This window comes from Acomys minous (assembly GCF_964271855.1).
Source record: "Acomys minous genome assembly, chromosome: 13".
Classification (NCBI taxonomy): domain Eukaryota; kingdom Metazoa; phylum Chordata; class Mammalia; order Rodentia; family Muridae; genus Acomys; species Acomys minous.
In genome coordinates, this window is record NC_140495.1 from 47,485,291 (window position 1) to 47,502,051 (window position 16,761).

The 16,761-nt window shown below is 47.6% G+C and overlaps 1 protein-coding gene across 1 annotated transcript in view; it reads right to left on the reverse strand.

The window, feature by feature from the left end:
• PRTG (protogenin) overlaps positions 1–16,761 on the reverse strand; it is a 119,071-nt gene that overhangs the window by 10,555 nt on the left and 91,755 nt on the right. The window contains exons 15-18 of the mRNA XM_084752883.1: positions 14,685–14,855; positions 5,141–5,323; positions 4,052–4,172; positions 2,262–2,424 (exon numbers count right to left, since the gene is read on the reverse strand). Of these exons, the coding sequence (XP_084609009.1) occupies positions 2,262–2,424; positions 4,052–4,172; positions 5,141–5,323; positions 14,685–14,855 (638 nt within the window). The remainder of the gene's footprint in view (positions 1–2,261; positions 2,425–4,051; positions 4,173–5,140; positions 5,324–14,684; positions 14,856–16,761) is intronic.

Sequence of the window (16,761 nt, forward strand, 5' to 3'; positions counted from 1 at the left end):
GTAATATTCTACTGCCTTGGGCCACCAAGGGAAGGCTCTTCAGGAGTCTATAGTAGATCTTTATTGTATGTGCACAAGTGTTTTACAGGTATGTATGTATGTATGTATGTATGTATGTATGTATGTATGCGTGCCACCTACTTGAGGAGGTCAGAAGAGGGAGTCAGTTCCCTGGAAAGGGGAGCTGCAGATGACTGTGAGCTACCATACAGGTGACTGTGAGCCGCCATGCAGGTGACTGACTGTGAGCCGCCATGCAGATGATTGACTGTGAGCCGCCATGCAGGTGACTGTGAGCCAGCATGCAGGTGATTGACTGTGAGCCGCCATGCAGGTGACTGTGAGCCAGCATGCAGGTGATTGACTGTGAGCCGCCATGCAGGTGACTGTGAGCCAGCATGCAGGTGATTGACTGTGAGCTGCCATGCAGGTGACTATGAGCTGCCATGCAGGTGACTGTGAGCCACTATGCAGGTGACTGACTGTGAGCCATCATGCAGGTGACTGTGAACCACCATGCAGGTGACTGTGAGCCACCATGCAGGTGATTGACTGTGAGCCACCATGCAGGTGACTGACTGTGAGCCGCCATGCAGGTGACTGACTGTGAGCCAGCATGCAGGTGATTGACTGTGAGCCGCCATGCAGGTGATTGTGAGCCACTATGCAGGTGACTGACTGTGAGCCACCATGCAGGTGATTGTGAGCCACTATGCAGGTGACTGACTGTGAGCCGCCATGCAGGTGACTGTGAGCCACTATGCAGGTGACTGACTGTGAGCCGCCATGCAGGTGACTGTGAGCCACTATGCAGGTGACTGACTGTGAGCCGCCATGCAGGTGATTGTGAGCCACTATGCAGGTGACTGACTGTGAGCCACCATGCAGGTGATTGACTGTGAGCCGCCATGCAGGTGACTGTGAGCCGCCATGCAGGTGACTGACTGTAAGCCACCATGCAGGTGACTGTGAGCCGCTATGCAGGTGATTGACTGTGAGCTGCCATGCAGGTGACTATGAGCCGCCATGCAGGTGACTGTGAGCCGCCATGCAGGTGACTGACTGAGAGCCACCATGCAGGTGATTGACTGTGAGCTGCCATGCAGGTGCTGAGAATGAACCTGAGTCCTCTGAAAGATCAGAAAGCGCTGCTAACTGCGGAGCCGTCTCTCCAGCCCCCATCTTTCTTATTTTAAAACAATGTTTTTTGGAGGCAGCAGAGATGGCTCAGTGGTTGCTGAGGCGGATAAGGCTGTTCTTTCATAGAACAAGGGCACGTTCCCAAGACCCACACGGCAGCTCACACTATCTGTAACCCAGCTCCAGAGGCTGATGTCCTCTTCTGCCTTCCTTGGGCAACAGGCACACTCGTGATACACAGCTACACACCCAGGCAAAACACTCACACATGGAAAATATTTCTATAACAGGCTATGTGTGTGCTATGGGCATTGACTCAGGCAGCCATTAAACCCAGTGTAGAACAATTCAATGAAAGTGTTGACTTGAAGGCCGGAGAGATGGCTCAGAGGTCAAGAGCACTGACTGCTCTTCTGGAGGTCCTGAGTTCAGTTCCCAGCAGCCACATGGTGGCTCACAACCATCTATAATAAGATCAAATATCCTCTTCTGGTGTGCAGGCTCACATGCAGGCAGCTCGGTGGTGGTGGCACACAGCTTTAGTCCCAGCACTTGGGAGGCAGAGGCAGGTGGATCGCTGTGAGTTTGAGTCCAGCGTGGTCTACAAAGTGAGTCCAGGACAGTCAAGGCTACAGAGAAACCCTGTCTTAAAAAACCAAAACCAAAACAAAACAAAAAATAAAGAAAACAAACAAGCAAACAAACAACAACAAAAAAAAAAAACACCAAACCGAACCCAAAAAACCAAAAACAAAAAGAAAATGTTGGCTCGAGTCTGGTGTGGTGGCGCATGCCTTTGATCCCAGCACTTGGGAGGCAGAGGCAAGTGGATCTCTGAAGGGAGTCCAGAACAGCCAGGGCTACACAGAGAGACCCTGTCTCGGAAAAAAAAAAAGTATGATTCCATAAGTGCAGGGGAGCTCAAATTATAATTAAAAAAAAAAGCAAATGATGGTGACATCTCGGATCCCCATAATCTTGTCTAATGGCGCCTGTCTGTCCTCATCTTTTCATGTGTCCTCAATTTCTCCCCACAAACTGTGGGTGAACTATCTAACACATTCAACACACTTTGCTGGTGAGTTAATGTCACATAAAGAGAGAAGCATTGCGTAGAGCACCTTTGCATCGATGAAGCTGCTTGGCATCATGGGTACCAAGGACTCCTCATTCTCTGCAGCTCTCTCCAGGCTTTTCCCCAGGTCACTCCCCGCTGCCACAGAGCCACTGGCCCGGGATAAGGGCTGCGCGCCATTCTGCGCTGTCTTAGAGGCGGATGACTTCCTGAAATATTGATAGGAAAAGTAAGCCTTCTCATCTCAGTGTCCCAAATCAGAACTTTTTTTTTCCAGATAGTGACTTGTGTATCCCAGTCTCGTCTCAAACTTGCAGCCGAAAATTACTTTGCATTTACTTTTTTTTTTTTGCTTTTTACATGTTTACATGTATTTCATTACAGCGTGCGAACGTGCATGCGTGCGTGCGTGCGTATGAAGGTCAAAGGACAACTAGCAAGGCTCAGTTAACTCCTACCATGTGGGTTTTGAGGGCTGAACGCTGGTGCTCAGGGTCATAAACATGTACCTTCATCCACCGAGCCACCGTGAAGGCCCCTTGACCTTGAACTTCTGTCTGCTTCCACCTCTGGAGGGCATAAAGCCACAGCTGGTTTAGTCAGTGCTGCGGATTGAACCCAGGGCTTCATGTTGCTGGGGGAGTACTCTATTAACTAATCCTTAGCCCGTGGGTTTTGAAATGATGCGGTTCTTTGATGTCTGTGTCTCGAATACTTTGGAAACCAAATACCAGATCTCTCTCTTTTTCTTTCTTTCTTTCTTTCTTTCTTTCTTTCTTTTTTTGAGACAGGGTTTCTCTGTGTAGGCTTGACTATCCTGGACCCGACTTGTACACCAGGCTGGACTCGACTTGTACACCAGGCTGGACTCGAAGTCACAGAGATCCTCCTGCCTCTGCCTCCCAGAGTGCTGGGGTTAGAGCCGTGCGCCACCTCACTTGGCTTAAATGGTAGATTTCTAATTCTATCCACTGTTGCAGCGTTCGACTTTCCCGACAGCTGAGCGCTAACGCGTCTCTATTCACTTCATTCGTCTCAGTCCTGTCTGCAATCCCAGCCACTTATTCTGTGCCTCTCTGGTGACCACGGCATGTCTGGTACCACCACTTAGACCCGGAATCAGGAGTCTTCTGGGGGAGAGGGGTGCCAGACCAAGTGTGCCATTAAAACAGACACAAAAGCAAAGCCAATCTCTCAAATATACCTCTCATTTTCTCAGACCAATACAGAAATGCAGAAACCACATACTCATCTAGGGATTTTTATTGGCACAGCATTCCGCCCCCCCCCCCCCGCCCCAAATGGCTGGAAAAGGATCCCAGTATAAATTCAGCACATTCCAAGCTGTAAAAACCCCATAACATAACATTCATTTTAAGGAGGAAAATAGCCCAGTTATTCTACAAGCCACTTGATTTCAATTCATTTCCTGCAGCTGCTGTTGCTTAAATGTTTTTAACCACTGCAGTCTCCCTCCCTCCCTCTCTCGTGCGTGCTCCCGTGCACGCGTGTGTGTGTGTGTGTGTGTATGTGATGCATGTGTGTTTACTTGTATGTGCATGTGGAGAGCTGGGTTGGCCTGGGTGCCTTCCTCATCACTCCCCACCTTACATTTGAGGCAGGATCCCTCACTGAACCTGGAGCTCTGTTACACTGGCTGTGAAGGGAGTTTTCTGTCTTTACCTCTTGGAATCAGGGCTGATGGGAAGGCACCACACCTGTCTGGCATCCCTGTGGGTTTTGGGATCTTTGGTTCTCACCCTTGGCACAGCAAGCACTCTACCTGTGAGCCATTACCCAAGCCCTGCATCAGCATCTCTAACAACGACAACGCACCTGGCTTTGCTGCGGTATATCAAGATGAGAGCGCAGATGAGAATGCAGGTCAGGGCTATGCCAACGCCGACTGCAATGCCCGTCACTGACTTCTGGTCCAGATGGTAATAGCCTGAGTGAACTAGAACGGAAGCACATTTATTCAGTCAGAGGAAGCAAACACATTCCACACACCATAGTTCAGATAGCTGCTCTTCTACAATTTGCCTTTCTCTCAAAGGGAGAGTTTTGACGTTCTAAGTAGAAAAATCATAGATTGATTTTTGCCAGTGATTATAGAAGTCAATTCATTCTCCGATACTGAAGACGGAGATCATATTTAGAGAGCTACTATTATATCAAACAATGAACACCAACCTAGAATTTATGTGCTTTTAAAGATATTAATTTCATCTTTAATTTATGTATGTCTGTATGCACATATATGTGCAGTGCCCACAGGGACCAGAAGGTGGCGTCAGGTCTCCCTGAAGCTGGGAACCAAACCCTGGTCCCCTGCAAGGGCTCGGAGCGCTGAGCGAGCCTGCACTCCTCTTCCCCGTGGTAAGCTGACCATTGCTGCTCCCTCCTTCCCGTTCTCGATTCTGACTGCTCTTCTGCTTCCACACCAACCACTGTGCCTCTCAGGCGTCTTAAAGCCGGTTCGCCACTGAAAAGAGCGAGGTATGTCTAGTCCCCAACCCCAGGGGGCGCTGGCTTCCTTTAGACCAGGCACACTGCTAGGAGTGAGAGTCGCTGTCTGGCCACATGTTTCCTCCTCCTTCCGTTTGGGAGAGCTGTTTTTCTTAACGAAAGCCAGGCTCCTTCCGGTACGGGTACCACTACCACCTCTGCAGTTGGTTTCCTCAGAACCTCCCAGCCGCTCCGCCCACCAGCCTGCAGCTCAGCCAGCACTGAGGAAGCAACTGGACGCAGAGGTCTGGGAGCTGAAAGTTCATTCTGAGGTGACTGTCCCGCTGCCTTCTCGGACCACAGAAGAGGGCCGTGCAGTAACAACTCAGCAAACCCGGCTCGGGTTCAGGACTGTGGCGACCGTGGGAGAAGAGACCCAGTATAAGGGAATGAAAAAGCCCCAGCGGGTGTCCAGACCTTTGGCATCAGAAGAATCCAAACGCTTGGGCCTCTGGTTCGATTCTGAGGTGTCCTTGGGGAGGACGGCCAGCTCCACGGAGTTTGAGAAGGGCCCTTCCCCCACCTCGTTGGATGCAGATATCTTGACAATGTACACGTTTCCTGCCACCAGGTTTTCCAGCAGAGCCATGGTTATTGCCCCTAGAAAGGTCACAAATTAAGTAAACTTCTACAGCCATGCAAACCACACATTTAAGAACATTTTTCCGAGGATAAATTTTTTAAAAAGTTTTTCCCTCTCCAGGGGTGTGAAGAGAAGGCTTAGCCATTAAGGGCGTCTGCTGATCTTTGAGAGGGCCCGAGTTCAGTTCCCAGCACCTGCACCGTGCAGCTCATTGCCACCTGTAACTCCAGCTCCACAGGGTCTAATGACTTACTCCACAGTCACCCCCACACCCCACACAGGACACGCATACACACATAAATAAAAACAAAAGCACATCTCTTCCCGATTACAGAAGTGACTATTTCCATGGTGGGTCATTTGAAAAACAGATAGATATAGATACAATGACAACTCCATTGTTTACTTTTGTTTGTTTTGTTTGTTTTTCTGGGACAGGGTTTCTCTGTGTTGCCTTGACTGTCCTGGACTCACTTTGTAGACCAGGCTGGCTTCGAACTCACAGAGATCATCCTGTCTCTGCCTCCCGGAATGCTGGGATTAAAGGCATGCACCACCATGCCCAGCTCATTGGTGATATTTTTATTATTTGTGTATGCGTATAAGTGTACAAACAGAGATGTTTTTATTTCTGTTAGGTACAGTGCTAGGATTGAACCCTGGTCCTTGTGCACGCTAAGCAAATACTCTACTACTGAGCTATATTCCACACCCCAAAACCATATTTACCTCACGTGCTTCCAATATCTCAATGTCGTCACTTACCACTTTGCTGTGCATCTACAGACACCCCTAATGGCCTCTATAATGGGGTTTCAGATGGAAGTTTTTGTTTCTTTGATTTTCGTTTTTTTAAGCTTTGTTTTTAAAAACATATGTGTGAGGGAGTAGGGTAAGTGCACGAGTGCAGCACCACAGATGCTGGAAGGGGCATCAGAGTCCCTCAGAGCTGTTATGCGCAGCCGTGAGGCAGGTTCTGGACATGGAACTTGGGTCTCTGAAGAACAGAGCTTTGTTGTTGTTGTTTTAAGATTTTATTTATTATGTACAGTGTTTCACCTGCATGTATACCTGCAGGCCAGAAGAGGGCACCAGATCTCAGTATAGATGGTTGTGAGCCACCATGTGGTTGCGGGGAATTGAACTCAGGACCTTTGGAAGAGCAGATGGTGCTCTTAACCACTGAGCCATCTCTCCAGCCCCCAGAGTATTTTCTTAACTGTGGAACCATCTCTCTCACCCTTAGAAGGAATCTCTAAACAAAGCATATAGTTTTGAGTTTATATATGTATTTAAAATATAAGTAGGTTGGGGCTGTAGAGATGGCTTAGCGGTTAAGAGCACTGACTGCTCTTCCAAAGGACCCGGGTTCAATTCCCAGCACCCACATGGCAGCTCACAACTGTCTGTAGCTCCAAGTTCTGACATCCTTACACAGACACGCATGCAGGCAAAACACCAATGCACTAAAAATAAAGAAATTATTTTAAAAATATAAGTAGATTTATTTTATACTCTTTATTTATACCATATATACCTATATAATGTTTTACTCCTTATATACTGGTGACATTACGAACATTTAATTATGGACATTTCAACATATATAGAAAGGAAGGCATATGTAACAAGCCCGGATCAACAGTTAAAAGTTCACTTTAAAAATCCAGTATAAGAGCCGGGCGGTGGTGGCGCACGCCTTTAATCCCAGCACTCGGGAGGCAGAGGCAGGCGGATCGCTGTGAGTTCGAGGCCAGCCTGGTCTACAAAGTGAGTCCAGGACAGCTAAGGCTACACAGAGAAACCCTGTCTCGAAAAACCAAAAAAAAAAACCAAAAAAAAAAAAAAATCCAGTATAAGAAAAAAAATTTCAGCGTGAGACTAATCTTTCGTCCTTTTTTTCTTTTTTTTTTTTTGGGGGGGGAGGGGGTTCGAGACAGGGTTTCTCTGTGTAGCTTTGTCTGTCCTGGACTCACTTTGTAGACCAGGCTGGCCTCAAACTCACAGTGATCTGCCTGCCTCTGCTGGGATTAAAGTTGTGTGCCAGCACACCTGGCCAATCTTTCTTTCTTAATCATAATTGTTTAAACTTCTTAGGGTAACAGCTGCTCTAGATGATCCTGGTTCTTCCTTCTTAACAGCAACAGGGCTAGAGAAACAGCTTAGCAGGTAAGACAGTGCTCATGCAGAGGGCTAAGTTAAAGTTAAAACATAAAGATTTATTTATTATTATTTAGGTCTTTTGTTTTGTTTTTATTGTTATATGTGTTAACTCTTTAACTAGGTGTTGAATTCTAGAGGAGCCCGTGCCCTCATGTGGCCTCCACAGGCACCAGGCATGCTGTGATGTACAGATATGTGTGTGCCTACCACTCATACACATACAAATAGAAAGATTAAGTAACAGAAAATAAATCTTCACTTTTTAGCTTTAACTTGGCTCTCTACACAAACAGTACATACTCTTAACTCCAGAGCTGAGTGGCTCACAACCACCTGTAACCCCAGCTCCAGGGGCTCAGAACCTCTGGTCTGTTAGGCACCTGCACTCACCTGCACACAGCCCCACAAAGATACACATACATAGACATAAGTAAAAATAGTTTTAGCTGGGTGTTGTGGTGCTAGTTTTTAGTCCTAGCACTCCAGAGGCCGAGGCGGGTAGATCTATGTGAGTTTGAGGCCAGCCTGGTCTACAAAGCAAGCTCCACACAGAAGCCCTGTCTCAAACAAACAAAAACACATAATGAAACAAAACAAAAATGTAAACGGGGCTGGAGAGGAGGCTCAGTGGTTAAGAGCACTGGCCGCATCGCCAGGGGACGCAGCTCGCTTCCCAGCACCCGCACGGCAGCTCACACCTGTGTGTAACTCAGTGCCAGGGGACGCAGCTCGCTTCCCAGCACCCGCACGGCAGCTCACACCTGTGTGTAACTCAGTGTGCTTCCCAGCACCCGCACGGCAGCTCACACCTGTGTGTAACTCAGTGCCAGGGGACGCAGCTCGCTTCCCAGCACCCGCACGGCAGCTCACACCTGTCTGTAACTCAGTGCCAAGGAGTCCACTGCCCTCTTGCAGCCTCCACAGGCACCGGACATGCAAGCGGTATATAGATATACACGCAGGCAAAACACCCATATGCATAAAAAGAGAAACTTTTTAAAAATTAAATAATAGAGGCGGATCTCTATGAGTTCAAGGCCAAACTGGTCTACAAAGTGAGTCCAGGACAGTCAAGGCTACACAGAGAAACCCTATCTTGAAAAACAAAAACAAAAACAAACAAAACAAAACAAAAATTAAATAATAGAGCCAGGCGTGGCAGTACACGCCTTTAATCCCAGCACTAGGGAGACAAAGGCAGTTGGATCTCTGTGAGTTCGAGGCCAGCCTGGTCTACAAAGTGACTCCAGGACAGCCATGGTTACACAGAGAAACCCTGTCTTGAAAAACCAAAAATAAATAAATAATAAAAAATCAATCTTTGAGCCGGGAGTGGTGGCACATGACTTTAATCCCAGCACTTGGGAGACAGAGGCAGGCGGATCGCTGTGAGTTCAAGGCCAGCCTGGTCTACAGAGTGAGTTTCAGGACAGTAAGGACTACACACAGAAACCCTGTCTTGAAAAACCCAAAATCTTTAAATGAAAAAGAACACAAATATTTTCAAGGTCCATGGGAACCACAAAGGCTGAACACCAGCTTGTTTTTTTGTTTTGTTTTGTTTTTTTAGGTTTTCTTTCTTTCTTTCTTTTAAAGATTTATGTATTATTCTGTATACATGCTCTGCCTGCATGCACACCTGCAGGCCAGAAGAAGGCATCAGATCACATCATAGATGGTTGTGAGCCACCATGTGGTTGCTGGGAATTGAACTCATAACCTCTGGAGCTGAGCCATCTCTCCAGCTCCCCCCCCCCCTTTTTTTTAAAGTTTTCAAAGCAGGGTTTCTCTGGGTAGCCTTGCCAGTCCTGGACTCCCTTTGTAGACCAGGCTGTCCTAGAGCTGACAGAGATCTGCCCACCTCTGCCTCCCTGAGTGGTGGGATTACAGGCGTGTGCCACCATGCCTGCCTCAGTTAACTCTTCTTAAAACATTTCGTTACCCTGCTGTTGAGTGTGCGCTGTATGTGCGGTTGTGCGCACACTGGCATGCGCGTGGAGCTCAGAGGACAGCTTGCAGCAGCCTTCCCTTCTTCCACCATGTGGGTTACGGGGACTGAACTCAGATCTTCAGGCTTGGTGGCAAAGCATTTACCCACTGAGCATCTCCCCACCCCGGGTTAACCTGCGGGGTGACGGGCCCAGGCCAGCAAGATGCTCAGTGGCGAGAAACGCTTGTCTCCATGGCTGAAAACCTGACTCTGATCTCCGGCACCCACATGGAGGAAGCAGAACTGACTCCCCACAGGCTGTCCTCTGATTCTGCTGTAGCACCTACATGCCCCATCCCCACCCCAAAATAAGTAAAAATGTCTACAGGAGAAGTCCACGCTTATCTGCCTGCGATCTGCTCCTCTGCAAAGGTTGTCACCGTTTGAATACACAGATGGCCAGCATCTGTATGTGTTTTCTTTGTGATGCCATTGAGGATTCCTGTTTGAACCTTGCTGTTTCTTTCTGCATTTAAAGTATTTCCCTTTCCATAAGTCAACGGTAAAGCTGTCACAGCACTGCCCAGTGCCTAGGGACACCTCGCTTTCCTGGTGTGGGGGAGGAGAGTTCTCCGTTTCTCCTCACGCACAGGGACCTACAGCAGCTTCGGGAAGCTCCCAAGGGCTGGCTTTCCCAGAGAACTTACTGGGCTCTATCTCACTAAGCAAGGGAGGTGTGGGCAGGCCTACAGATGAGGTCCTGATACAGGAGCCAACCTACAGGCCACGCGGTGGGAAGTGGCCCAGCCAGCAAGCGGCCGTGCCAGGAGCCCAACAGGACTTGTTTTCATGTTCTCTGATTTCAACTTGGCTTGAAGAGAATGTGAGTTACTTGAGTAATGCAACTGCTAAACAAACACACGGAGAAGCCCTGTTTAGAACCAGGAAGAGTCTGTCCTGTGCACCTCAGATGTAGGCGGATGCATTATGAAACCAAGATGGAGCTCCATTCCAATGTCTTCACAAGTAGAGATGAAATTAAAGCTCCTAGTCGATCATTAAACACATTTACTTTTTCAACAACATGTTTGGCAAAACCTGTCATTACCAGAAGCAAAATTTTCATTTAATTAAAAAAACTCAAACTCACTTATGTAGGCAAGAATGAGCCTGAGCTCCTGGTCCTCCTGCCTCCACATTTCAAGTGCTGAGATACAGGCATGTACTACGATGACCAGTTTTATCCAGGGCTGGGGATTAAACCCAGGGGCTACTGCATGTTAGGCAAGCATTCTACCAGCTGAGCCATACCCCAGCCTAATTCATTTAAAATGTGTAAGTGAGCCGGGGATGGGGGTGGCACACGCCTTTAAGCCCACTCGGGAGGCACAGAGGCAGGAACTCTCTGTGAGTTCCAGGCCAGCCTGGTCTACAACACTAGTGCAGGACAGCCAGGGCTACACAGAGAAAAAGCCTGTCTCAAAATGCCAAAATTAATTAATGAATTAATTTGTAAGTACATCAGCAGTATGTGCATATACATTCTTTCTGTCCATTAAAAATGACTTCAATTAAAAAAAACTAAAATGGTGTAACATTCTGTTTCCCCATGAACACATGGCTCTTGTGTGCAGAGGTGAGCGATGCACTCTCAGGAGTCTGTCCTCTCCTTCCTTCCTGAGGGTCCAGGCATCCAGCGCAGGTGGTCCGTGTTGGTGGCAAGCACCTTCACCTCATGGTCCATCTTGCCAGCCCACCACCACAAATATTTTGATTCTCAAAAAAATTTAATTCTTGATCTATTCGATATTAAATATGAACTTAAATATGTATAAATTTGCATTAATTAAAGATTATCAGGGAGAGAGATCTCTGGGTTCAAGGCCAGCCTGTTCTACAGAGCTGGTTCCAGGACAGCTAGTGCTACACAGAGAAACTGTGCTTTTGGAAACACAAAAAAAATAAATACTATCAGATATGTCAAAATTCGTATTTCCCCATGTTTTCCTGTACTCTCACCTTTCTAAAACTGCTGTGTTCGGATACAAAGGGCAGTTTTCCACTGTAAGTTTTTCTCTATTCCAAGCTGCGTTCCCTGCTTTTTAAGTGACTGTAGGTAAGCTGACTCCTTTATAATTTCTCTCTGGGGAACAGGACTGGATTGCTCTTCCTCACACTATTTACTTGTTCTCTCTGAGCCACGGCGTCAGCTGTGAAGAAAGCTCTCTACATTTAACAAGGGACAAAAGCTTCTCACCAGAATGTTCCTGAAAATCTCACCAAGCAGCACAAGAATCAAGTTTTTCTGCACACAATTACGTAGTTAGAAAGGTTCACAAAAGCCTGCAATTACGACCCGTATCTCGACAAAGCTAGAAATGAGTAAGATATTCATTTCTGAGCTCTTTCCCAAACTCCTGAGCAGGTCAACTTGAGAACAAGCAGAGGAAATTCTTGCTTCCTTTCAGGAAGGTCAGAATGAAGAACTCAAATCTACATGTTCCCGGGGCTCCCTGTTAATACTCATGGCTTCTTAGTAAGTCAGATTCGTCACTTGGTCAAGTGTTGTGTCAATAAACCATCTTGGGAATGAAAGACTGAAAGTGGATTGTGCTGGGGTGGAGAGAGTGCTCTACTACAGGCCCCGGGTTGGCTTCCAGCACCCATGTCAGCAGCTCACAACTGCCTGTCACTCCAGCTCCAGGGGACTCAGCATCCTCCGCCGGCCTCTGCAGGCGCTGCACACACATCGCACAGACACAGAGACATAAATAACGGTAAAAGTAAACGTAAAATGAAACACATGGTGGGGCCTGAAATACAGCAGGGAGGTTAAAGGTGCCTGCCGCCAAGTGTGACAAACGAAGTCCACTGTCCGAGCCCCACACAGTGCAGAGAGCCAATCCCTTTGTTGTCCCCTGGCCTCCTTAGCCACCCCTACTGCCACCCCCGCCACATATTTATTGGTTTTTTGTTTTGTTTTGTTTTTTGAGATAGAGTTTCTCAGTGTAGCCCTAGCTGTCCTGAAACTCTCTCTGTAGACCATGGTGGCCTTAAACTCAAGAGCTCCCCAACCCCTCCCCCTGAGATTAAAGGTGTGCACCACCACTGCCCTGCTTAAAAATGCTTTTTTTTTTTTAATTTGTAAAGAGCCTAAGCTAGACTTTGGTATAAAGAGGCCTCTGCGAGCTCACACCCTTGGGCAGCTCTGACTGTCATGTTCAAGGGTGGGCTGTGTAATTTCCTGTATCTAGTGGGACATCAGTAAACACGAATGTGACTCGCCAAGGTCGGCACCGCTTTGTTTCTGGAGGCTTACCCTTCCCTCCCAGACTCTAAATCCCCCGCCCCATCCTTATCTGAACTGAGATTCACAGAATCCTTAAGAAAATGCAACAATTGCGTGAAGTTCTGGTGGGGTCCGTGAGCTGCAAGTGACAACTGACAAACACAGTGCCACATAACTGCCGAGTCCATAGGACTTTCAAATCTCCTCAGCGGCCAGCTACTGCTCAGTGGAGCTGGTGCGAATAGAAAACATGCATCTACAACCGCTGCAACCCCAGCTTACAAGGCTGGAGAGGCGGCTGCTCTTGCAGAGGACCCTGGTTCCTCTCCCAGCACCTATATGGTGGTTCAAACTCCATTTCTAAGAAATCCAATGCCCTCTTCTGGCGCATGTGAAGAGCTGCACTCATATGCACAAACCCATAGTTACAGATAATTAAAAGTAAAATTTAAATCGTTTAAAAAAGAAAAAAAAAGCCAGGTGGTGGTAGTGCACGCCTTAATCCCAGCACTAAGGAGTTCGAGGCCAGCCTGGTCTGCAGAATGAGTTCCAGGACAGCCAAGGCTACCCAAAGAAACCCTGCCTCCACCTGTGCTGGGATGCCAGGCAATCTGACACTCTCACATAGACGAACATTAAGGCAAAATACCAATGCACGTAAAATAAAAATTAATAATCTTCTTAAAATTGATTTTATGTGCATTGGGGTGCTCTGCCTGCATGAATGTCTGTGTTAAGGGTGTCAGATCCCCTGGATCTAGAGTTACAGACAGTTGTGACCGGTCATGTGGGTTTTGGGAATTGAACCAGGGTTCTCTGGAAGAGCAGCCATCACACTTATTTGTTTGTTTATTTATTTTCAAGACAGTGTTTTTCTGTGTAGCCTTGGCTGTCCTGGACTTGCTTTATAGACCAGGCTGGCCTCGAACTCACAGTGGTCCACTTGCCTCTGTCTCCCTGCGTACTAGGATTGCAGGTGTGTGCCACTGAGTCCGGATGCAGTCACTACTCATAACTGCTGAGCCATTTCTCCAGCCCCTAAAAGGTTTTTTTTTGGGGGGGGGTTGTTTGTTTTTAATTACAATCCTTAAGTTTTTGTGTTTTCCCCTTGAGATAGGCTTGGGCTGGCAACAAGATTGGAACTTTTCTTCTTCATCTCAAAAGTGCCCAGGGTTACAGGTGTAAACCACCTCCTCTGAAACCTTAAACTTATAATTGCTTGGCAAATAGTCCTTTTCCAGCATGTGTGAATTCAGAGCATGCCAAAATAACACTTTAGACACCTCATCTAAACTGCCACATGGAATGTGTCCAAATAGGAGACTTAAGATTTTAAAATTGAAAAAAAAATTTTTTTAAATGAACCTAACGTTAAAAATGCACGGCAAGGATACTGAGAATCTAGTCATTTAGTATTCCTCAGCTAAAAACAGGCTAATGTTTTACAAGTCTTAGTGTTCTTAAGCCCTGATCAGGTTTTCTCTGTCCTTAAAAAAATGAAACAAACAAACAAACAAACAAAAAACCAAGTGGGGCTAGCAAGATGGCGCAGAAGGCACAGGGCTTGCTGAGCAAGCCTGCCTAGCTGGAGCCTGCGGCACAGGCCAGGTGTGGCATCTGTAACCGCAGCACCCCAAGGAGAGATGGGAGACAGAAACAGGAACAGTGACTCGAAGCTCCTGGAGCAGCTGTGCAGGGGCAGAAGGTGAAAAGCGGGAGCCAATGCGTGAGAGCATCTTCTGACCGCCATACGGGCACCGAGGAGCACGCCTGTCTCCACTCACACACACACGCAACAAGTAAACCAACCAAACTGACAGATGGTTTGCCAATGCTCTTTGAGCAAAACTGAAACTTTAATAACGTGTTACTTTCTATGTAAGAACGTAAATTCCGTGTGATCTCTGCATCACCTCCCTGTTTCCCCCTGTGACACCGGTGGGTGGCTCCAGCTCCGGTGTTCTGTACTTCCTGTCACTGTGCTGATGACGCTTACCTTCTCGGTGTAGGACCTGCCACTCGCCGGCGATCCAGGCTTTCCTGGAAGCATACAAGATGGTGTAGCGTGTCACCACTGTCTCTGGGCCGTCGGGAGGTTTCCAGGAAACGAGGGCAGTGTCATCCTCTATCAGTGTCACCTTTACCCCCACTGGGGGGCCTGTGGGTGCTGTGGGGACATGAGAATGGCAGTGTATCAGCAGGGTTAGAGAGGCTGCACTCACCCCAACGCTGGCCGATAGACACAGAACCATGGGTGAGTCTGAACAACCAGAAACGACTGCAAGAAATCTAAACATCGTCGCTTTCTGAGGCTCACTGTGATGACAGGAAATAGCCGAGGCTAGCCTTCAATACCAGAGCCTTCTGCTTTCTTGAGAGCCAGGAACAGGCATACACCACCCTATCAGCTTTATGTGGTGCCGGGACAGCCCTGAGGACTCTGAGCATGCTAGGCAGTCACCAGGCACTCTACCCACTGAGCCACGCCTCCAATCTTAATTTTACTTTCAGGTTTAAACCATTAAAAAAAAAATCATAAAGAGGTCAGGTGGTGGGTGCACCCCTTTAATCCCAGCACTTGGAAGGCAGAAATAGGTGGATCTCTGAGTTTGAGGCCAGCCTGGTTTACCAAGTGAGTTCCAGGGCAACACAGAGAAACCCTGTCTTGGAAAAAAAAATCATAAAGAGGGAGACTCTAGATGAATATATACTAGGCTTAAGGGAGAGGAGTTTCAGAACGTCTGGGCTATATTGTTAAACTACTGGCTAGACTGGCTGAGGGCAGTAGGGTGCGTGCCTGGCATGGGTGATGCCACAGGAGCACTTCCTGTGGAAGAGAGGGAAGGAGGGGGAGAGAGTACAGTTGGTTGCTTTTCTGTTCACCAGAGAAAGCTCCCATTGGTACCGACTCTCACCTGTAGCTCCTACTAAAATGTTTAGAATAACAACCCGATGCAGAAGGCTCGAAGCAGATGCCCCTGAGACTACACCGCTGTCATTTCCCGAGACACCAGGAATCAGTGTACCCGCAGAACAAACCCCTAACAATGTTTGTCTGTGACTGCCAGGGAAACCCTGATGTCAGCTGACTCCATGATTACCGGGAGCCCCACGTATGAAGAGCTGGGTCTGGCACTCTGTTTTTATGGGCTATCCTCAGACCCACTGTAGCTGGAGCCACAGGTGCCAGAGCCGCTGTCAGCTATGCAGAGGGCACTGGGCACAGCACCAGGCTGCTACGCATAGGAAAACGGGTTGTGGGGTGGGCGCCTGAGAGGATGAGCGGCCCCTCGTCTTCAGTGAGCTGAGAGAGAGGCTGCAACACTGTGGCCGACTGACAAAAGAAAACATTAAAATGCAGTCCTCGCAGGGACAGAAAGTAAAGCTCACTTGCTTGTAAATTTTCCTAGAAGGGGTGAAAAAAAAAAGCAGCCTTAAATATAGTACAGAGGAAACAAAGAGTCAACTGGGAGGTGTTCAGGCCAGTGTTGTTCCCAAGGTGGCATCTGTACCTCCATTCTTCTTTCACCATCAGGTTGTTCTAGAACTCTCGACACAGTTGCGGATAGTCTTGAATTCCTAAGCTCTCCTGACTCTGCCTCTCACGTGTTTGGTGGCAGGCATGTGTCACCACCTCCAGTTTTATTCAAAGTGACACATATACTTTAAAAGATATGTCCTCAAAAGATTTTTTTGCTTTGTTTTGTTTTTTGTTTTAAGATAAGTGTGGTGGCTCAAGCCTTTAATCCCAGTACTCAGGAGGCAAAAGTAAGGCAGATCTCTGTGAGTTCAAGGCTAGCCTACAAAGAATTTCCAGGACAGCCAGGGCTAATATATTAAAAGCCTGTCTGAAAAACCCAAACAACAAAAATGAGTTAAAAAAAAAAAACCAACCCAACCCATATATATATATACACAATTCATTGTGGGACTGGAGAGATGGCTCAGTGGTTAGGGCACCAGGTGCTATTCTAGAGGACCAGAGTTTGATTCCCAGCACCCACATAGTAGCTCACAACAATCTGTAACTCTAGCCCTGGAGGATGTGATGCCCTCTTCTGGCGTCTGTGGAC